This window comes from Camellia sinensis, chromosome 10 (assembly GCF_055761805.1).
Source record: "Camellia sinensis isolate YWXY chromosome 10, ASM5576180v1, whole genome shotgun sequence".
Taxonomy (NCBI): Eukaryota; Viridiplantae; Streptophyta; class Magnoliopsida; order Ericales; family Theaceae; genus Camellia; species Camellia sinensis.
Window position 1 is genome coordinate 98,500,044 of NC_138970.1, and position 24,548 is coordinate 98,524,591.

At 33.6% G+C, this 24,548-nt stretch overlaps 2 protein-coding genes across 2 annotated transcripts; one reads left to right on the top strand and one right to left on the bottom strand.

Moving 5' to 3' along the window:
* Nucleotides 1-1,678: 1,678 nt before the first annotated feature.
* Nucleotides 1,679-11,850, bottom strand: LOC114316585 (uncharacterized). The gene is made up of 9 exons (XM_082891906.1): nt 11,445-11,850; nt 6,217-6,642; nt 5,779-5,941; nt 5,431-5,672; nt 4,315-5,252; nt 3,749-4,092; nt 3,267-3,503; nt 2,961-3,166; nt 1,679-2,681 (listed from the first exon to the last, which is right to left on the bottom strand). The coding sequence occupies exons 1-9, from the start codon at nt 11,730-11,732 to the stop codon at nt 1,968-1,970; spliced, it is 3,558 nt and encodes a 1,185-aa protein (XP_082748032.1). The 5' UTR covers nt 11,733-11,850; the 3' UTR covers nt 1,679-1,967.
* A 1,251-nt stretch (nt 11,851-13,101) lies between these two features.
* Nucleotides 13,102-24,326, top strand: LOC145801229 (uncharacterized). Its single transcript, XM_082891907.1, has 3 exons — nt 13,102-13,943; nt 15,472-15,556; nt 18,844-24,326. Exon 3 carries the CDS (start codon nt 23,145-23,147, stop codon nt 24,222-24,224), a length of 1,080 nt encoding a protein of 359 aa, XP_082748033.1. The 5' UTR covers nt 13,102-13,943; nt 15,472-15,556; nt 18,844-23,144; the 3' UTR covers nt 24,225-24,326.
* Nucleotides 24,327-24,548: the final 222 nt, after the last annotated feature.

Here is a 24,548-nt window from a genome sequence, read left to right on the forward strand (position 1 = left end):
ATATTTGAAATAAATAAATAAATAAATTTATAAATCTCAAAACCTAACTTCTATGACAATATGAAATTAGGCAAAAAGATTGGAGAACAAAAATAACGTTCTAAAGAAATTAAACGGGTGATTTAACCAATTATGCAAGATTTTTAGCATCTTATGTGAAAAGAAGCACATGTTTTAAATCTCATATTGTGTTTTTTGCTCTCTTTTACTTTTGCAATTTATCTAAGTTTCTCTTTCTATATTCGTATAATTTATCTTCAAATTTGCATTTGATTTTTTTTTTAATCTTTATCTTATATTTACAGGATTGATTTTTACTTTTGATTTTTAATTAAGTTTATTCTATTTTTATCTGATTTTCACTTTCTATATTCTTATAATTTTTTATTCTTTCTTATTTCAATTAAGTAGCTTTAGAAGACAAAATTTGATTAAATTATAGGTAGTAGACACAAAATAGAGTTAAAATTTGTATAATAAGATAACATAATTGCTTATTTTTTAACTACACAAAATTTAAATTTTAAAAAATTATAAGTGACACTTAAATCTTATCTGATTTTTAACATACTATCTCGATTTTATTTTAGTTTTTTTTTTTTACAAATTTTAAAAAATTATAAGTAGCATTTCACTCTTATCTAATTTTTTAATTATTACCCTCTCCATTTCTTTTGTTATTAGAGTTATATTAGATTTTATTTTTCTTGTCAAGTTTGTCTTATCTTATTTTTTAATTTTAAATTTCAACTTTGTTTTTTTTTTTTTTTCAATTACTGAATTTCTCTCTACCTCATTTTTCTAAGATTTGTCTAATTTTCTTATGTATATATATATTTATAGTTTATCTTCAAATTTAAACTTAATTTGTTTTTATCTATATCTTATATTTACAGAATTCACTCTTACTCTTAATTTTCAGTACAACTTTTTTTTCTTCTAAAATTTATTTAATTAAATATAGTAAGATCACTAAATATATTATTTCAATACCCATCTAAATAAATATCATAGTATTTTATTGTTAATTTTTAGCTTGTTCAACATTATTTACCATTTTTTGTTATTTGCCCGTGCATGGTACGGGTTACCGCTAGTTAAATTAAATGTGATTGTTAGTGAGAGGATAGTTAGTTAAAAGATTGTTAATATGGGGATTGTTAGTGAGGGGATTAAATAAAAGTGTGTTTGTTTTGATGATAGTGCGAGAGATGGTTAGTGATGAGATTGTTAAATTATTTTTATATAAAATAAATAAATAAATTATTTCTATATTAAAAAAAAACTAAAACAAATAATAAAATAAACAGGTGCACTTGATAATTTTTTTTTTTTTTAAATATAAAATAGACTCAATTCACTTACTATTTTTCTAATCCTACCAAAAATCTAGCCAAACTAATCTCCCTGAGGGGATTACTAAGCCCCGCACACTGTTAAACCCCCTCCCAAATCATCGCTAAACAAGGTATAGTGGGACCCACACCCATATTAATCCAATCTGGCCCTACCCTGCTAAACAAACATGGCCTTGGAGCTCCCAAAAAACATGCTTTTCCAGAAACTTAAAGAGGACAATTTGCAGTCCTATTCTTGAAAGGGTTGTTTCATTTTCCATAGGATTTCAATGTCGAATGGATGGACTTGCTTCGAATTCTATGTGCAAATAGTGAAATCATTTATTTCACATGCCCTAAAATGTTTATTTGACCATTTCAGTCCAATAAAATGAAAACAAGTACATTCAAGTGTGTACAATTCTCTCCTTCTCTGCAAAATTTTCCCTCCATTTGGTTGCATATGAAACTCTGGAAAACAAAAGAATACAACAATTAGATTCTATCCTTTCTTGAATGGTTTACAATAACTAGGCCCAATAGTTGTGCTCAGTGGAGGCCTTATTTTCATCTGTTAATGAAGATTGATTCGTTCTCTTTCCTAACTTTTCTTGGCAACCAAAAGGATTTTTAATGAAAAATATAAACTACCATGACTAAAAACAAGAAGGGCAACCAGATTGTAACTAAAGGAGAAATACAAAATCCTCTGTTTCCTTCCTCTAATGGATCACCACCCCATGCTAAGGCCTCTGTATTGTGCCTTCTCCTCTCATTGCCCAAAGCATAATTTTTTCCTTGTTCAGCTAATCCAATATGGGATATAATATGAGGGAAAACTTTTTTATAGGACTCTTCCCCGATCAATAAATCTGAATGACCAAAACCATCCACAACCACCCTTTCATGTCTAAAATCAGGATGGTGCAACTTCATGTAGTTGCTAGCAAGAAATGTAGTCTGAGGAGTCACAAGGAAAGTCCGCCCACCAGATATATAAAGCGTAGGGAGTGCCATTCTTTCGGGATGTATCAAGTATGAGTTGTTACCATTACTGTCCACAATGAAACCGGCATTGCAAATCTTTCTAAGGTGAGGAAATCCCGCCATTGGAAGCTTTGGTAAGTTTTGTTTGTTTAACCAATAGTGCATGCTCGGGCTTATGTTGTCATGCCAAAATGGGTTGCCAAATATCCCAGAAAGGACTTCACATTCATCGCAAGTGCATCTCTCGTAACGTGGCACCAAACGAGCAATAGATTTCAGGAGCCGTTGTCGTGAACTTGCCTTTGATGTCTTGAACATAGGGAGGATCTTGTTCTTGCCTAGTATGACCATTGACATCTGCAATTTGATTCAAGATATTTAAAAATAGATAAATAAATAATAAATGCATACCTAAACAAATATAACAAACTTTTTAATTACAATAACCTGAAGACATGCTGCTTAAGTCAATAAATTGTGGATATCTGACTATTGATAAGTTCCAAATGATTCAAGATTCAAGAATCAGAACATAATGCTTCCATATTTAAATTATTTTTCCCACATTCAAATTATTTTTGATGGAAAATAATTTCCTATCATATTTTTTGAGAACTAGGTAGAGATAAAGCTTACCGGGATTAGGGGAAGCCACATTTTGACTTTGGATGAAGTAGTAAGCTTGAAGAACATTGAAGAGTTGGTACAAGACAGAGAAGCAATATGGGTTGCAGAGACATGGCCTCCCATAAGAGCTATATGAATGGCTAAGCCTCCAGCACAGTGTGCAACCACATGTATTTTTATCAATGGCCCGTGCAATTTACGAATTTTATTGATCACTGCCACAATAAAATTAAGAGTTAAAGTATTTGTAGAAAGAGAAATTTAGTTGGTAATAAGTAACTACATTTAGAATAGAATTTTTATTTTTATTTTTACCAGCAGGTATATCAAATCTGCCAATATCTTCAATGGTGAAGTCATTTGAAGGATTCAAGGGGTGTAATCTTGGTTGTAGCAGCCATGTTTCGTGCCCTTCTTCTAGTAGAGTTCTAACCAAATCATTTGGTTCTGTGGGTAGGCAATAACTCTCAAAGGCATAACCATTGATAAGGAGAACGGGATTTAGTTTCTTTTCTCTTTTCCATTGTTTGCAACTTATGGTAAACCCGTCTTCTGTTCAATTACCAAAGAAGCAATAGTAAATTGAGAACTAAGATACCAAAGGTAAAAAAGATTAAATAAACGAAAAGAAAACAAGAGTACTAATGTAGTCCATGAGGTGCTCTAGGAATAATTATTGTTTTAGTTGTAGTTGTCCAAAAGTATTGGTTCATTACCACATTGAATTGAGTCGGAACAATTTAAAGTACAAATGAACTTGTAAGCTCAAAATCTATGGTTTTTATGATTTTGAGTACCTGTTTGTATCTCATGGAGAATACTTTCTGGATAAGGTTTTTGGTGAAATTCTGATGGATTGAAGTCCCTGTGATTCCCTCGTGGAACCTGTGAAATGTAAGTTCTGTAAAGATTTTGTAATAGTACACCTACAAACCTTCTTTTCATGTTCCCTTCTAGGCTTACTAAGCACTTCAGGAGCTCTATCATGGAAATACTAAGCTTCCCTTTCAAGTTCAGCATATCTTCCTTGGAACTATCTATACAGACTTTACTAAATGTCACATTCATTGTCATTGTCTGGCTCCATGCAAATGATCCAAAGAGATAAGGATTCAATACTTTCTTCCCTTCAAGAATGTATCTGTAAAAAAAAAAAAAAAACCAACGCCCAATTAGTATACATTAATGTGTATGGGAGGAAAAAGATTGGGTTGGCATAATGCACAAGTGGTTGTCCCATGACTTGAAACCATAACCTCAAGATTATTAGGTCAAGGTTTTTGCCATTCTGTTATTTATGTGAAAAAAATATCAAAAATAATGTCAGAATGAAGGTAAATTTTAAGTTTAGATCATATCAGACCTTGAGCCAGAAGAAGCTGCAAGAAGAAGAGTATAATGCATATACTGCGTATACGGAGTTCTTTCATCCACTTCACACAAATCTACCTCCCCATCTACAATATGTAATTTATCGGTCTCCACAGAATTAAATAAAACATATCCTCCAACTTTACCTCTTAGTAGAGGATGAGATAATCCGTGAAGTCTACTTTTTCTATCCAATTCCTTCTGAGTTCTAGAGTTCATCTGCATCTTTAGATAAGCCGTACATGGCATACCCCCGACATAGCCTCTCATGGTTTCTTTAACCACAACCATTGATTTTAGGTGGCTATCTAACTTCACACTTGTGATTGAGCCTGGCTTTGCATCACCTAAGTTATTTACCAAAATCATGCCTTTGTCGCTCTTGTACTTGAGAACATCTGACACAAGGTTCCTACTTACATGCTCAGCCACTGTGGCAATACTTAGACATGGATTTATGCCAAGAGAGCATGGTATTAAGGAGGCATCACAAACATAGAGGCCGGGGTGCACTGAGTTATGAGACTTTGTGTCAAATACTTGACCATTGGGGTTACAAACTCCTAGTGAAGGGTCTGATGATGCATTGCAACCGCCTAAAAGATGAACTGACGTGCTCCGATACCTTGACATGAACAATATTCCTCCCAATTTCTTTGTAAGTTTTTGAAACGCTCCAATTTTCTTAGGCAGTAAATGATCATGGGGCGGCTGAAAGTGAATTCTGTTAGTGTCCTTGTCAAATGTTATTTGGCCGTCACACTCATCATATCCCATTGCATTGAGAACCATCGCTTTGCTAGATTTCATTCCTAACACATGTTTGAGCTTGTCTATAACACCATGTAGGAACCAATAGCCAGAAGGCCATCCATAAGTTAAGATCCCTTTAAATAGAAGGTAAGGATATGCCACTGGAAGTACTGCACTCTGCACCAAATAGTAAAAGGTTTAAGAGCCTGGAAAATTGTAAAGTGATATATGCCTATATACTTATCAGCCTTAATATTTTTAAATTGTACTACATGTATCAATTTTGACATTAATCACAAACGCGAATGAGACTATGGAAGAAGAACTCCTAAATATATGAACATAAGACTTCAACCTGAATTGTGAATCCCAATGAAGAGGTGTACGATGAAGAGATTGATGGCCCTGGCCTCTCCTGGAAAGGTATCTTTGTAAATTGCTTCTTGTCTAAAGCATAAGCACCCAATGGTGCAGAGCTACCAGCAAGATAAGCGACATTGTTTCCGTTACAGCTAAAACCTGATCCAAGTCTCTCGGAAAGTTTCAGTCCTCTCATTTGAGAACGGAATAGTATATCAGTTGTGCCAAACACTCCAGCTGTAGAGAGGATTCAAGAAAAAAAAAAATTTAAAAAGTTCATAAAATTTGTCTGACTAGAAATTCTGACAAGATTTTGATTTTCTATAGCTGTGTTATATATTACCTGAGAGGATAACAAAATCAGATGCTACATAGTCATTCTCATTGAGGTATACATGCCAGCGCCGCCTTTTTTTACTGCTAACTTTGTCTTCCTTTTCGCAAATGTAATCTGGGTTTTGTACCACATACTGAACTTGGCATTGTGTTTTGATGGTACATCCTGCCTGAATCACACAAAATCTGATTTTAGGATAGAAAAGATTAGCATACAAGGTGAAAACATTCACTTGCATTGCAACTAATTCAATTCATCCTGTTCACATAACATTTGATGTACAAAGCTATTGGAGAATTGGATTCATTTTATAGATGCTAATCATCACGACAGTTAATCATATGGAGTTAGTTTTTCACATCTCTTAAAAATGGCAAGTCATTACTTCTTATTTTTTTTTATTATATAATGTAATTAAAAAAATATGAAGAAAAGGACAAAAACCTGTACTGCAGAAACCAAGTAATTTTTGTCTGTAGAATTCTTGGCATTATAAGGACAACCAGCAAGACAATTTCCACATGCCAAACAGCTGCCCATCTCCTGAAACTTTGTTGAATTGAATGGATGTTCTTCTATATCAAAATTCACACTGAGCTTCAATGAGTCATTGCTGGTTTCTTCAAACCCATGTTCGTCAGCTATTGCCTTCATGACCTTGGCATTGGGAAACATGATGGGAACACTTTGTATTCTCAGCATGGATGAAGCAGAAGCTTCACACGTCTCCCAAGCTTTTTCCCATTCTTTTGGCCATTTTGGATTCCTTCTTGCGCGGATTGGGGCTGGTATCATCACTCCTGCATTCACTAGTGAACCTCCGCCGAGCCCGCAGGCCACTACTGCTACCGAATCATCTTGTACAGACACCTAATACAATGCACAGAATTTTCTTTAACCCATATTTACAATTTTTGCTCACTATTAAATTACTTAACCCATGCTAAGGTGAGTGAGACTCTTGTGAGAAAGTTACCAAAATTAAGTCAGAATATAACTTTGTCTATATTTGTGCATGATGTTTTGGATGTGGCAGAGAAGGGGTTTAACGGATAAGTTTGATTGAATTTAACTGCAAAGCAAGTGTAAAATGGACAGATAAATGAATATGGGGAAATATAACAATTCAGTATAAGTTTGGGGGGGGGTGTAATTTCTCCTTAATAAATGTACAGTGTAAAAGGAAGATTGATTTTGAGATTTGTGAGTTGGACACTTCCTCTATATGAGGCCCCAATCACAGCCCTATACTTTATTGTACTTGAGAGTACAGGTGATGAATGCATGGTTGTGTTTATCTGTATTCGGTATTATGTTTTCATTAAAATATTAAAAAAAATTGGAGAATGTACCTGTCCCTATCACATGAAATGTGCTTTCCTTATGAATAAGACTGTAAAATCTTGAAGGCATAAATTTTACTATTCTTTCGTCTCAAAATATTACTTTCTTATTTTATTTTTTATTATCTCAAAATATTAGTACCTCTTCAAAAATCAAGTACAAAAATAATATAAATTTTTTATTTTGCCATTCTTTTAAATTAATAAACAATATAAAAAGTACAATATTGACATTGATATTCCCAAAAAATATACTATCAAAAGGGTAATTTTGAAAAATTAACTTTTTTCAAATGCAATAATTGTACTATCAAAAAAAAGTTAGATTCTCCAAAAGGGACCATTATTTTGGGACAGAGAGAGTACAAATAATTTCTATTTTGCTTTTAAGATTATTATTGAGTTGATAGTTTTTACACAAATGTTTGGGACTCTCTCTTTTGGGGGTTTCATTACCCCCAATTTAATTTTGGCCCTTGATATGTGTGTGGAGTCCACTTATGTATGTGTAAGTCTCACATTATGAGGAGTTGAGATGAGAGTGGAGGTTGTGGGAGTCATGTATGTATGAAGATTTCTATCGCAATTGTAAATGAGAAAAGTAAAATTGAAATAAGATACACCATTTTAAAAGATCCATTCTTCCATAATTGTATATCTTATCTCAATTTTACCCTTCTCATTTAATATGAACAATAATTTTATAAATAATTTTAACTTAATTAGAATTAAAAATTTTAATTGTAAAAATTATTAATATTATATTAAAAAAATCATAAATAACAATTGGATCGAAACAATTATAATATAATATACATCATTTTTGGTTATCTCAAATTATGATTATATATATATAAAAACAAATCTAAAAGTGATAATTCTATTAAAATTCTAATGAGTTATGAAAAGTATGACAAATTTATATATTTTTCAATGCATGAAATAATTGATGAATCTTATACTTATGAAAATTCGTTTAATTTCAATAATTAAAACAATTTTATTACTATATAAAATAAATTATTTATGACATTTTTGGTTCATATTTTAATGAGAAAATAAAATTAAAGTAAAATATACAATTATGAATAATTGAATTTTTTTAACAATTTATAAAGTAAAAAAGAAAATAGGACTTCTTTATTAATATTGACATTTGATATAATTCAATAGTAATTTTCAAAACAAAATAAAACTTATTAGTAATTTTTTTATTGTGATTTATGATTTTTTTTTATAAATTCAATATCATAATTTTTATTTTTAATTTTTATAATTAAAAATATAATTTTAGTTGGATTAAAATATTTATGAAATTATTGCTCATATTACATGAGGGGTAAAAATAGAATAAGATATCTTATTATGGAAGAATGAACCTTTTGACAATATTTTATAACAAATGAGATTTAGTTGCCTATATTGAAATTTGATAACACTCAATAATAATCTGAAGAACAAAATAGGATTTATTGGTATTTCTTTTTCAAAAATTAGGGAAATTTTTAGGCAATCTATAAGAGTATTTTGGTAAGAATAATTCTATGTACTTCACCTTAACTATCCTGAATTTATTCCGAAAGAGATTATGTGGTTGAGATTGAATTTGTGTAGTGTAAGATTCATGTGTCAAATGAATTTGAACCGCAAGATAAAAATTCTGAATAATTTATCAGTAATTAAATCTAAATTTATAATATTAATCGCTTGGTAAAGTTTTGGATGTAACCACTTCTGCAGGGTTGACTTCGGCCAATACGACTAAAATTGAGTTATTGTATTTTATGGAAACTAGCCATTTTCATATGGTTAAAAAGATTTTGCCAACCATAAAAGTCCTGAACCGCCTTAGAAAAATGATAGTCGTACAAAATTAAAATATAAAAATTGCACAAAAAGTATATAATATGTGATTGATATTATTCTTGGTGTTATGTTGATCATGCTTAAAATAAATAATCACACAGTAATTTATTTTAATTCCATGCATGTACCACTATTGATCTCCTCAAAGGTATTATGTGTATCCATTTATATAAACATATTTTGTGTAAACTCATTATTATTTTTTTAGAAATAATGGGTGATATATAATTACACAATTTAATATAATGGAGAGAGAAAAAATTGATGAATATACACTTGGTAGAATTACATTAAATTTGATGTCTTCTTATAATAATGGTTATTGGAATAATGGTTATTAGGTCTATACTTATTGTTTGAGTAATGCTTCCGACCCTCAGTGGCACCTCCAGCGACGTGTCAGCCTCTCATTGGCTAAAAATAAAAAATAAATAAATAATTTTTTTGAGCCAATCACAGCCTACCCCAGCACCCCCACTGGGTCCGAAGCATTTTCCCTTACTGTTTGGTGGTAATTACGCGTGAGGATCCTCTAGAGTTTCTTCTCTAGAGTGATCTCGTAGAGTGATCATCGGAGGGTTGAGATTTATCCTGACAAAAACGACGTTGTTTTTCTGTGTAATTTGAAAAAACAAAAATTCAGATTTCAAAACAAAGAGAAGGGCTGAGAGAAGAGAGAGAGAGAGAGAAAGGCTGAGAGAATGAGAGAAGAGCAGGACGTCGCCGGCATGGCTCCGCCGCTGCCGCGAAGATCTTCTGTCAACGCCTTCACCTTCGTCTTCGATCTCTTCCGCTGCCGCCGCCACTCCAACACCTTTGGTTCAATCGCATTTGCAAACCACAGATCCGTTTCCTGTTCTAAACTTTTCTTCCCTTTTTTTTTTCTTTTTGCTTCACTCAAATGGATAGTATAGACCATGCTCTGTTTTTTTTACTTCAAACAGACACACTGTTTTTTTCTTTTTTCCTGACCAAGCATTTTTTCAAACAGTTTTTTCCGACAAATTTCATAGTTATCTTCCGGCGATGGATGGAGGCAGAGGAGTGGGGAAAGGGTGGTTGGCCGGAGGAGAGTTGGGGAGCAATTGGCGGCGGTCGGTGAGGGTGGGGGACCAGGTGGCCGCCACCTCTGAGGAGGGGGGGTTTGGCCATGGAATCTCTATCTTCTCTCCTCATTCTGTTCAAGGTTTTTTATTTCTTTTTTTTTTTTTTTTTAATTTCCTCACCAAAACGACGTCGTTTTGGTGAGGATTGATCACAGCCCTTAATTCCATTAGTGAGGCAGGTGTCACGCCTATATCCTTTACTGCAGGAGATCACTCTAGAGGGATCACTCTAGAGGATCCTCACGCGGTAATTACACCCAACTTTGTGTATAAAGCTGCTCTGATTTGTCTACTATTACGAAAAATGTATGGTTATTCCAATGAAGTAGAATTCATTATCAAAAAAAAAAAATTAAGGTTTTAAGCACTAAAATTTAGGGATAAAATTATTTTTAGGGATCAAATATTTTCATTGTAAAAAATATCGTTATTATATTTTTAGCAATGAAAATTGAATATTAGTGATGAATTATTTTCTTTTTGGAACCAAATTTTTTGTCTCAAACAATAAACTCTTTTGAAACCAAATTATTTTGCCCCTCAAAGTATATTTATTAGTGACATTTTCAAAATTTTGTCACTAAAAGTCTTATTTTTGACTTTTTGGAACGACATTTTAGCGATTATCCTCACGACGATAGAAATTGGTCTCTAAATGTCTTTTATAACAAAATTTTCACTTTTAAAAGATAAATTATTTAGTTTTTAAAATTCTTAGATGTTGTAATGATTCAAACTCATGGCCTTGCAAGCCCATTCATATCTATTCAACTCTGATCATTTTCCATTAAAATTCTAAGCGACTTTTCAGTAGGTGGTATATATGTGGCCTGCCTCTTGCATGTAATGCAATAGGGCTGGGCAAATAATTAAAATACTGCAGATCAGTTGGATTCAAATTAAATTGTACAGTTTGGTTTAAAGCTCCGTTTGGCAAGTTGGTTTCCAAGTTTTTTTGGCTAGTTTAACTACAGAAGACAAAATAGACTATTTTAATCACAAAAAACAAAACGTCACATCAAACCCATAATCATTACACTTTTCTCTTAAAAAAAAGCTAAAAAAGTCAAAAAGCCCTTATCAAATTAAGCTTTTTAACCCAGGTTAAAATAGTCAAAAAAATCAAAAAACCAAAAAGTCAATCCACTTTCCAAACGAAGCCTTGAATTTTAAAATAGGTGAACTATATTATTCGTGATTTTATAGTTATTGTTCCGATTTAAAACAGAATCAAACCGTTTATATATTTTGAATAATAATTAAAAAAAAACCGTTTATATATATATATATATAATTTGTTGTTATAAATATGATAATTGCATAAACAAAAATGCATATGAAGAGAAGAGAAAATGACCTGAAATAAAGCATCTTTGGGACCAAAAGTGAAACCCAAGTTGGTGTTTTCCATCCTGGCCGAGGACACTAACTTGAAAACGTCGGTGGGAAAGTCATGAGCTTGCCATTGCCGGCCTTTCTCCATCAAACACACCTTTATTCCGGCCATTGACATCCGACAAGCAGCCACTGAACCACCATATCCAGACCCCACTACAACACCATCATACCCTTCTTCTTCTTCTTCTTCTTCTTCTTCTTCTTCTTCACAGCCCTCGAACAACCCTTCAGCCTCCACTTTCTCCATTATTTCCTATCTAAGCACTGCAACTGACCGTCACCCAACAGATTGATAAATGCAATTTCAGTTTCCAAATTCAGACACATACATTACATTATATATTAGAAGTGGGTATGTGAATTACATTATATAATAGAAGTGGGCATTGACTCTAATAATAAAATATATTTTTTATTTTGTTAATTTAAAATTTAAATTTATTTTTTTTTCAATTTAAATTATTTGATTATTTTCGTTTATTAAAATAAACGAGAAATGATATTTTATTTATTAAACTCAATAAAAAATAATATTTTAAATATTTTATGTACATCAATATTTAATTTAATGACAAAAATATTATTTTTTTTATTAGTTTTACTTGACGAAAATAAGGTGATGGTTTGCAAAATAAATAAAAAGTTTAGGATTTAAATTGATAAAATTAAAAATTTATTTTGTTATAAAAGTCAACCTTGAGTGTTTTTTTTTTTTTTGGTGGTAATTTTCCTTAAAAAATAATTATTTATTTATATTTTTTCCTTTATCCTTGCTGTCGGGGGAACCCGAGGGGACCTGATGGTGTTGCTGTTGTGACTTGTAATAGGAATTGATACCAGATATTTTTCGATAATTTGTTCATAAAGTAAGGTTGATCGAGAATATTATCCATGCAAAAAATTAAATTAATTAGGTATTCAAAACCTCATGATTAAATTTTAATTTTATTTAAAAAAATAATTAAAATTATGTTAACCGTTAATTAAAAAAAATAAAATAAATGTGCTCTTAGGGTCTGTGGATATCCAATAAACTTAACTTTTTGTATGTATAGTCTACTCAATAAATCTTATAATATAAACGATTTAGATTATTAAAAGAGATTTGAAACGAGCCTTCATAAAGTGTCACAACAGTCTGCTATGTCATGGAGCACAACAGAATTCCGAATTCCGAACTGAAGTGGGTGTTGCCGTAGGAACTATATATCTTTTCAAGCAATTTCTTTCATAATTGCGTAAAAAATTTGATGATTTGTTGAGGAGACTACTTCCATATGAGCATTTGTCAAACAATTCACATTCTTCTTTATTCGACCTAATCGCGCCACCATCTTTGAAAATTAAAAGCAAAGTCATCGCCTTCAATATTGCCACTATGACTACACGTACAAAAGAAAGAAAATGTTAAAATAATTAATGCAGTTGTTAGTATTAAAAAAATTTATTAAAATATGTATGTTTTCGCTATATTCAAACTCACCAATCACAAAACAATACGTGTCAATCGAGGAAGAAAACAGGTGGCAAGATTACAAGAATGCCATGTGTTAGTGCAAGACAATTCAAAGAGATGGGTAAACAATAAAGAACTAGAGAAATCAATCATTCTTCAAAGGACGTAAGTAAAAGTCAATTGTTATGCTCAGATTTCAGATTCAAAACTGTGGGAAGAAGGTCATGAATGTGTCTAACATGATGGAGATCGTGGAGATATATTTCAACAATTGCCACAAACACTACAACAAAATACATATTTGGCGATTAAAATTGGCGACTAAAAAAAATTTTGTCGCTAAAAATTCTAGAATTGGCGATAAAAAAAATTTAGTCGCTGCATATTGAGTTTTGGCTACTAAAAGCATTTAGTGGCCGAATGGAAAGTAAAAAAATATTTTTTTATCTTTGGCGATCAAAAATTTGGTCGTCAAAAACTTAGTTTCAACGACAAAAAATTTTTTTAGTCGCCATATATTGAATTTTAGCTACAAAAATTATTTCGTCGCCGAATAGAAATATAAAAAATTATTATTTATCTTTGGCGACCAAGAATTTGGTCACCAAAACCTTATTTTCAGCGACCAATTACTATTTTAGTCGCCAAAGGCCAAAAAATTTTGGAGGCAAACATTTCAAATTTTGGGGGATTTTATAAAATGAATTGGCGACTAAAAATATTTAGTCGCCAAATGGTGTACTATATATATATATATATTTGGTTCCCAGACAACAGACCAGCGCCTGTCTCTCTATTCAGCGTTTCTCTCTACCTCTCCCTCTGCCTCTGCCTCTCCGCTGCTCTTCTCCCCTTCCTCTCTCACCGCCGCTCCCACCAGCCATGCCTCCGCCGCTCCTCCTCACGGTGGCCGACAACTGGAGCACCGATTGCGAGCTCTCTCTCTCTCTCTCTCTCTCTGTGCAGTTCGCATATTGACCCAAGATCTAGGTTGGTGATCAGGTTGGTACCTCTCTCTCTCTCTCTCTCTCTCTCTCAAAGTCTCCATTTTGAAATCTCTCTCTTTCTTTCCACTTTCCAGGAAAATTTCCAGAATCATCCTCACACCCCTCTCTATTTCTTCCTCTTCTAGTCTTCTTTGTGTGTGTATATATATATGTCCATACATATAAATCAAAACCCATTAAAATCTAATGGCTCGTTGCCCTCCATGAATTGTTGGTTTGGGAAGTTGTTATGGCTTTTCAATTTGTTTATTTGTTTGTTTGTTTGTTTGTTTTTTTTTTTTCCTTGCCTTCAAACTGTTTGATAAAATGTCACTTAGGCATCTCAAAAATCTAATCTACTTTTGTAGCTGTGTTGTTCTTCAATCCAACTTCTAAAGCTGCTATGTTAATGTAATTCATATGTTTGTATACATCTCTAATTACCTAACCCACCTTCATCAGTAAGTAAAAGATTATTGCTCAATTTTCTATTTTCCTTTCAAAGCAGTTGAACATTGGAGTAATATGTAAACTTCCTTAAAATGATTATTAGAATCTTGCTCTGGATATATCTGACCATAGAAGAAGGATTGTAGGGGACTTGTAGTACTTGGAATTAAGGCTTTGTTGAATCAAGTTGAGTATTTTTCAATTGTTGAACTTTCTTTTTCCAAAGCGAAAGATGTGTAAAATTTAATGGGGCTGATTTCTGGTTAGGCATGTGTGTGTGGTGACTCCGCCTCCCAACTGAACCCTGTACAATCAACTCAAGTGGATCCACAGTTGAACCTATCCATCTAGCATCATTTGACTCCAATCTGTTCATTTCAAGCAATTTGTTAACTAAAGGCTTTAATGCTCCCTAATAACCTGAAAAAGGGTACATATCCTTAAGGAAAAGGTGTGATGATTTGAATGACAAAGGCACAAATACTATTACACAGATAATGGGAAATAAAAGAACAGTGCAATTTTCATTATAGGGATGGCAGTTATGAATCTTATGACATAGCATGTATTCATTTGATGGATCAAATCCATAAATTCATTAGAGGTTCCTATTATGATTTTACATTCAAATTTACCTCAGAAAATTGAATTTCATAACATAAAACTTTGACCTTGTGCCCTAATTTTTCAACGGTGCAATTTTCATTATAGGGATCACAGTTTTGAGTCTCATGACATAATAACATGTATTCATTTGATGGATCAAATCCATAAATTCATTAGAGGTGCCTAATACGATCTCACATTCAATTTAACATCAGAAAGTTGAATTTCAGAACATAAAACTTTGACCTTGTACACTAGTTCCTTAACAACACAGAACCATATGTTGAAGTGGAGCAACTGTGAACCTCTGTAAATGCTTTTTAGTCTTTATTTCTTAGTAATTTCATATGCCACGCATTTGAATGGGAGCATACCAATTTATAGCTCAGTTCTCTCTTCTGAAAGATGATCAAGCATAATGAAAATAAAAGAATTAGGAACATCCTTACCTCGAACAACTTGAAATATATTGAACTGTGTAATTGCAGGTTGGAGAATATTGAAGAGAATGCTCAGTCATATGTTAATACCGGGCAAATCCATGCTTCTTGTGATGTTCGTCACATTGTTGAGGTAATCTTCTGCTTATAAAAAAAGGGAGTTTTATATGCATGCTGGGCTCATCCTATCTCTCTCTCTCTCTCTCTCTCTGTGATAATACTCTTCCTTATTTGCTCTGGTTTGCCGCCAGTGAAGGACAATGAAGTAATAAAGGATTAGGCATCAACGGGGCAAATAATGATGGATAATTGATTTTCTATCTCATCATTGACGTAACATATGTATAGGTAAAGGATATCAAACTTATTATTGTAAAAATTTGATCTCAAAATCACAACTGCACAGAGATTGTAATGTGCTTAGATATAGTGTAACTATATGCCATTCTTTAATGAAATACAACCTGTTAATCTGCTTTCCCTTCATGTTGTTTGTACTGTATAAAGAATACATTACTAGGTTATGTGCCATCTGCTTAAATACCAATTTTTTGTATGACCATAATTTCTGTAGGAACTCTTCACTTATAGAGAAGAAGCATATATTGTCGGAACTCTTCAAACTGTGCAATTTAAAACTATAGAATCAAAGTGAAATTTAAGTCAAATTATAGAGGTTAAAAAGTGTAATTAACCGAAATAAAATTTGTTCCTGAGCAGATAGAACTTTCAACCTTTATCCATTACTTTCAGCAAAAGGATGAACACACTATTAAAGATAGGCTAGAAAGCACGGATACGGATACGAGATACGGATACGATACAATACGGATACGGCGATACAGCAAAACCTAAAAAAATAGGATACGGGTACGGCCAGGATACGTTTGTAAAAAATAAAAAATAAATAAATTATTAGTAGTGAGTTACACATAAGCTCAAGAATGTTGAGAAACCACAGTAATTTTATGATACAAAATACTAATCTTTAAGAATTAGGTATTAATTTAAGGCATTAGCTAATTTAGTTTTTAGATTTTCAATAGGTCTTGCAAATATTTCATTTTAATATCAAGTCTAATATGCTGATATTATAATATCAAAACAATTCACAACTTGACCCTATGCTTTTTTCTTTTGCACTAGTCAAAAATATTCTATACAAGTTTATTTGCTTATTTATTTATTGATATTTAATTTTACTATTGTTATATCAACTTATTAATCCTTACTTCTATATAGTTATAGGGGACATGCATGATACAATGAAGATATGTCAATTTGATGAATTCTATTACTTTAGCTTGCTATGTTATTTTTATAAAAAAAACTAACCAAAGTATTGTAAAAATATTCTATTTATCCTTACAATTATATTATATTATGATGTTATGCAAGATATGATATAATTCTAATTTCGTAAAAGGAATAATATGTGACTTGGAGCATCCGATACTTCAAAACTAGGTATCCGATACTTCAAAATTAATGAAAAATTAATTAAGAAGTATCCGATACTTTTAATAAGTATCTGATACATATCCGTAAGTATCCAAGGAGTATCGGTATCCGATACGGATACGATACGGATACGATACGGATACGTCTTCCTATTTGAAGTATCCGTGCTTCATAGAAGATAGGCATAGCATTTTAATAAAAATTGGGGTTGCCTACTCTCCTGGAGTTTCTCTAAGCTCAGTTATGAATTGGGTTGGAATGCTCTTTGTTAATTAATTTTTTCTTCTTGTTCAATGTGCATATAAGCACATGTATGGAAGATAAACTTCTATTTAGACAGTTAAGTAACACTGTCATGCCTTCTTGTTGGATAGCTTGGTATATATTTGTTGAGCACATTTCCGAACACTTTTATTTTTATAACTTTTTCTCGTTCTCAAATGGAACTGTATGGAACACTGAGGTGGTAAGATGCAAATTGTTTGAAATACACAGTTGGCTGACAGTTTTGAGATGTACTTTGGCCTTTTCGAGTGACCACAATTTTGATACATGATGAAAACCTGTTCATCAATAGGATTATCCCAAGTCAAATCACAGCTGAACAAGTTTGCTTATAGATGAATGTTTATGAATGCTTTTCACTTGTTAGAAATTGTTGGGCTTGTTTGAAATTTTTATGAATTTTTATGAATGTTTTTTGAAATTGTTGACCAATAACCAATAACTATATCCATATGGAAAAGTGACATTGTTCATATTGATAGTAATTATTGGCAAGGGAAGACAGGCCAAAACTAAACTGGCTTGAGATAGATGGAAAATAAATGGTGACATGTGGTTTAACTAGAGCTATGTACCTTGATCGAGTAGAATGGTGAAACATGAGGCACATACCTGACCCTAGCGACTTAGCTTGGTTCTTCCTTTGAATGACAAAAAAAGAAGAAATTGAACTCTAGTTTGACAAATAATTCAATTAGAAGAAAGAATTGTACCTTACTGCGGGGGTTTATTAAGTTAAATTCTACAATTTAATCAGTAATGGGTTCTGGAGATTGGTTTAAGAATATAATTAGCTTAAAGAAAGGGAAGGATGCAATTTATTCTTTACAATTTGTTGCTTTGTAACACAGAGAAGTTGATTTATATATGAACGTCATCATGTCTTTTTTCACTCTTCAGGAAGCTTTGGATATAGTTCATATCAAGTCTACATCAAAAGGAATTTGGGGTGCTCTTTTTTTATTTTTTATTTTATTTTTATTGATACCTTTACAATATTGGTTTGCCGTATGTTCAAAGGAGTTGAAATTTATTGGCTATCTTTGGAAATTTGCATTTGAGGTGAATTCTTCTTACTGGTGCCTTCAATTTTATATTGGTTGGCAAATTATATCTTAAATTTGGTTTTTAAGCATATTGGAGAATTTATGCATTCAAAATTGGCAAAATTCCACCTCGTAATTCACTTGCTTTTACTTTCTTGCCTTGGTGGTTTCTTTTCTTTCTCCCTGAACTTGGTGTTTTCTCGTGCTTTCACTTGTCACCCAAATTTCAGTTATAAAGCTGATGTGAAGCATTTGTTTGCTTTTTTGTTTTGTTTTTTTGATGTTTTAATTGAGCAAGTGGAAAGTATAGCTGAAGCAACTTATTTTTAAATATTTCAATTGAAGTTTCTTCCCAATATTTAAGAAATAAGGTGAATACGAGTCATCTCTGCACCTCCCATTTGAAAGTCAAGCTTTATTATATGTGTTTGTGTGTAAATATTTCAATCCCCCAGTTGATATAATGGAAGCAACAGTATTAATTAGGCTGCTTGATTATATTCTTACATGCTGCATGATTATTGCATTGAAGCACGTAGTTATTTAAACATTGAATGTTATAATTTGAAATGGCATTTTTATTGAATAAGTGCTAATGGTTATTTTTTTTTATATTTTTTTTCCACAGATTGCTTTTGTGTGGGCTATTGTGGATATTTATTTTTGTGTACGAAGAGCATTTGTTCTGTATATAGAAGACATTTATTTTTGTACAATCCTTTGTTTTGGAAATCCAGTATTTTTGTATGTAATATTTAATTTAGATAGATGATACTTGGTTGGTATAGACTTATATGATATTTAGAATAAGATGTTACAAGTTAATATTTTTGGATAGTTGATAATGAAATGGATATTATTGATAATGGATATAGATTATAATTGATAGATGTATTATTCTATATATGTACAGGTTACAGGTTGCATTGATAATGGAATGCATATAATTTAGAAATGAATGAAAATATTCAATTTGTGCATTTAAAAAAAAAAATTACTCCCTCCGTCTCAAAATAATGGTCTGTTTTGGGAAATTTAACTTTTTTTGGTATACAATTATTGCACTTTAAAAAAGTTGATTTTCCAAAATTATTCTTTTGATAGTACATTTTTTGAAAATATCAATGTCATAATTATACTTTTTATATTGTTTATTAATTTAAAAGAAGGGCATAATAGGAAATTTATATTATTTTTGTACTTGATTTTTGAAGAGGGACTAATATTTTGGGACAATGAAAAATAGAATAAGGGACTAATATTTTGGGACGGAAGAAGTAATAAATAGAGCTTTTGGTGACTAAACATTTAGTAGCCAAAAAATAAAAAAGGAACTTAATGGCGACTAAACAGTTAGTAGCCAAAAAATAAATAAAAAATTTTAGCGACTAAAAAATTAGTAGCTAAAAAGGAGCACTATGATTTTAGCGACTAAATAGTTGGTAGCCAAACAAGAGTGTGATGTTCTTAGCGACTAAAAAATTGGTAGCCAAATAGGAGTGCCACGTTTTTAGTGACTAAAAAATTAGTAGCTAAAAAACTGAAGATGAAAAATATTTTTTTTTGGCGACTAAATATTTTCTTTTGAGCGACTAATTTTTTAGTCGCCAATAGGCGACTAAAAAAAAATTAGTCGCCAATTCTTTTGCCAACAATTAGTCAACAACCAAACGGGCGGCCAAGAATTTTAGTCGGTAAAAATCTTTGGCTGCTAAAGAAATGACTTTTGGCGACTAAATATTTAGTCGCCAAAAGTGTAATTTGTTGTAGTGAAAGTATGAGGAAGCCTCTAAATAGTTGAAGGATGGAATGAGAAAGGACTCCGAACAAATCAACAACTTTTGCAATTTTCTTACTTTTACTTTCAGTTTGTTCGTTTACTTTGCATTAGGAATAATCATAGTTTTACACTATTGTAACTTGGTTTCGATAGTTCACCTTCGAAACAAGAGAAGAAATAAGCTAACAATTATGTAATTGGCTTATTTAATTAATTGATTGCATTAGTTTTTATCTCTGTCTCTCCTTCCCATTCTACTACATTCGCTATACATTAATTACTCTCACAATTAATTGTTTCTCACTTTAAGACAAGCAATAAAGTTTCATTCATTGAGACAAAAGAACATTTTGCACAATCGTCCGATAAGTATTTTTACTTATTTTGAATTTGAAATGATTACTCAATCCTTACTGGCACACTTAAAATTATATTTTTAACCTCCAAATTACCAAAAAGCCAACACATATTTTTTGACAAGCTCGATGGGCCTTGTTTCGTGTGTTAACCAAAATAATGATGAGAACAAGACATCATGGGGAGAATGAACATCCTAAGAAGGGTGCTGAAGAGGAAACTAATTTAAATTTGCCAGAGGCAAGTCTATAGGGCTTCATCTTCTTGGTGGCCAACCTTCAAATGGAGAAAATCATCCTGTTGGGAAGCCAGAGTAAGAATTGGCCTGAATATTGTTGAAGACCAACACAATGGCTTATCTTAGAGTTAGGGTGTATCTTAAGCACACGATCAAGTCCACAGTATTGGATAGACAAGTCAAATCTGGTTAGAACCACTACCAATAATCATCACCACAACTTCACAAACCTTGAACCCTTGGGGAGGTGTGCTTGAAATGTTATGCTAACAACTAGTGGGATCAATAGAAATGTGGGCAATATCTGTTTTGGATAGAATGAGTGTTTATCAACCACCTGTTGCAAGGCAAGTGGAAGGTAGCAATCACCTTTTCCGCACAAAGAATGGCATGAAATAATCAGCCTAGTCTGAGTAGTAAGCAAGGTAGTAAGAGTTTTAGGCCTTCGCCATCAGTTCAATCCTTTTATGAACCTATAAGGGCGCTAATGGGCCAGGGAACTCAGGCGAGACATGTGTTTACTAGAGAAAAGTAATTGTAGTTGAGTCTGTCTATATCCTAAGAAATCTAACTTTTGGGTTTGTGCAAGGAAATGTAGGTAGAGTGGTTCATTAACCCAACTTTTGAATCCACACACAGGAGGTTGGGTGAGCTAGCGAGACTAGTTCAAGGTGTTTTCTCCTAACAGTGGGGCAATTGGCCATGCATTTGGCACAACCAGTGCCAAATGTGCAGCCATAGTTGCTAAGAGTGCTTATGTACCAAAGTCACGGGCAGAACTCTCTTCCAATGCCCCCGGATTTCACCTTGTTTAGTGAGGATAAGAGTTAGTCAACTGTGGAAAACATTACTTGACTTTTTAAAACTAAAGTTATTTTTAAATTCTTTAACTGAGGCAACTTTCACTTGATAGATTAGTTTAAATCCTTAGTCTATACAAACTTGGCAACAAAGGAAAATGTTTTTTTTGGGCTGCTGCTGCTGCTGATGGTGGTTTACTGGTGTTTTTTAGTTTTTTGGGCTTGGTTTCTCACCAACCCTTTGGTTTGAGCTAACATATGATAGGGTGTTTCTCTTGGTGCCAACCTAGTTAGGATGAATGAAGGGAAGCTCTGTGATGTTTTCTGCTCTTTGCCTTCGTTTTATTAATGTTATCCATATGTTTATATGTTTGATGCTATTAATAAAGTTTTTTTTAGCTGATAAAAAAAAATGCTTTTTATGCTCAATTCTTTTAATCAGAACCAAAATGTCAATGATTGACTTGGTAAGGTTGAATTAAAGTCCTGGGAATGACTATGAGTGATTTTATGTATCATTGTGGTGAAGTGGTTTGGAAATACTCTCTAGATCCAGGGGGACGCTCGTGATCCTCAGCTAGTAACCTGAAAAAGAATGAACACTCCGATTGGGGGTGCCGAAATTAGCACTCTGATGGATAAGTCAGTGTATACTCTCTTAAATTGTTTGTATCTAAAGTTAAGCATACTAATTCTCACATACCTCTCTCTGGATGATGTTCTTCTATTTATATCTTTTTCTTTCTTAGGCTTCAGGGCTAGGCCCATCTTCAATTTGTCGTATAACTATTTACTTGCCTCCTTTTGTTGCATACCGCTTTTCACTCAGCCCCTGACTCGACTGGTTATTTGGCCGAATAGGGTACTGCCGGATTTATATATATAAGATGGGGCCGAATGCGATATACGCATCTCGGCTCTCCGGGAACAACTATTTGGCCTCTTTATGTGCCCTGATATTCGGCCCCCACAATTGCCCCCCAAACACTCCACTAACGACAGTTAGCTGGTGTGTTTGGTTTCGAACTCGAAAAGTCAGAGCCAAAATTCGGCGGCTAACCTCATTCCAACGCAGATGTTAGAGCACACGCCTTCCGATCGTCATTTCAACTTCCCGTCCCTTCGTATGCTTCTATTTATTGTGATTTAAAATTTGGTCATCTTTTCGAATACATACACATTTTTGGATGCTTGAAGTTTTTGGACTGCCTTCCGACTCACCTCTGCAACTTCCCTTTATCCTTCGTTGTCCTCTCTGTCTCTTGTAAGTTCTCTTCCTCTTTGCTTTGAATCCCTTTTCCTGGTTTGTTTTTAGTTTAGCATACTCCTATAGGCTGACGAAAATGGAAAAGCATTTGAAAGACCTCCCCTCTGCGGATCGAGTCTCTGGCTTGCGACGCCATTTTTCTATTCCTGATGACGTCCGTCTGTCACTTGTGACTGATGGCACCTTTGATATGGAGAGGGCGGATGAAAACACAATCGTCTTCCCTCTCTTATCAATCGCAGAGGGCAGAGTCTGTTTTCTCCTTCACCCATTCCTTAGGGCTGTCCTTCGCCATTGGGGTCTAATCCCTTCCCAACCCAATGCCAACTTTTTTAGAATCGTAATGGGGATAATAGAGTTAAACCGTTACCTTAGGATTAATCTCGACATACCTGCTATTTGGCATTGTTATGCCTTGGCCAAGTCTTCTGGCCGGCATGGACACTACTTCCTTAGGGCCAAGGACACCGACCATTAATTAGTGACTATGCTTTCCAGCTCTGGCAAGCGAGTCGATGATGTCATGGTCGTTGTCCGAGATAACTGGGAATTCGGCGAAGGCGAGGACCGCCTAGATCCTATTCCTCGACGAAGGGGCGAACCAGGTGGCCATATAGCTCCTTGCGTTTATTTTCCTTATATTTACAAGGCATTATTTTTGCGGTCTCATGATTTTGCTTGTGCAGGAAACGATTTGAAGAAAGTTTTGATTTCAACCGACGACGGCGTTCTTATGGAAATTAAAGTCGCACTCAAATACTTCGGCCGTCCAAGTCTTCAGAAACAAGGAAGGGCTGCCCACATTCTTCTTCGATACGAGCCGACGTATACGACGTTTTTGGCGGCAGAAAACATCCCAATTCCGAGGGGTGAAGAGTCTCTAACGGCTCTTGTTTTAACCAACTTTAAAAACTTGCGACAAGTTGGTTTCGACGGATCCAACTCGGAGCAGGCGGAAGTAGCTGAGGTCGCTGAAGAGTTAGACCAGTCCGAAGCCGAAGTAGACGAGGCTTTGAAGTTGGCCTTTGAGGAAGCCGGCCTCAATTCAGCCAATCCTCTGTCCACTTCAGGCCGAAGGGACATTCCCGTTGACGACATCTTTACTGGTTTAGAAGACCTTCCCGGCACATATGATGAAGACATGGCCGGGTTGTCACTCACACAACTTGCAAAAAAGAAAAACGCGAAAAGATTGGCCACGCGGCGGAGAGCAGAGGCCATTCGATCTAAAGTGCCACCCGTCGCCGATGTTGAGCCTTCCTTGCCTATTATCGAGGAGGAGACGGCTCAAACCCGAAATAACAAGTTGGAATGGGCTGTGCAGACAAATCAGGAGGCCGAGCGAAGAGCGGAGAAATGCCCTACTGAGGTTGAGGCTTCCAAGGTGTACGAGGCTAGGCAAAGCGCTGCCCTCGCAAATTATGTAGAAGAAGTCCCCAAATTTGAGAATTGGGGATTCAAACACGGCTGGCTCAAAGCCCTTGCTGCTCCTAATGTGACATTGGCTATGCCAATTCCATACGAGCAAGTGGGTGTTGAACTGTTGGAGTCTGACTCCGATGATTGATTAGGGCGACACTTTAGTTGTTTTTGTTTAGAGATTTTGAATGTATTGTTGCAGTTTTTCGTGTAGTAGTTTTTATGTGTAAAATGGCTATAGTTTTTTAAATTTTTGCTAGGCATTTCCATGCAAACTTGTAGCTTTTTGTTTAGTTGTTTTCACATGTAAAATGGCTACAGTCTGTGCCCAATTTACTAATGAAAATTTCCTTTGCATTTTGCTATTATTTGTGCTTAATTTTGCTATTGATGAATAGTATTGCTTTTTGCTACTTTGGATAAAACATTCGTGTACGCTTGCTGATTAGATAACTAGGAAATTTAATAATTT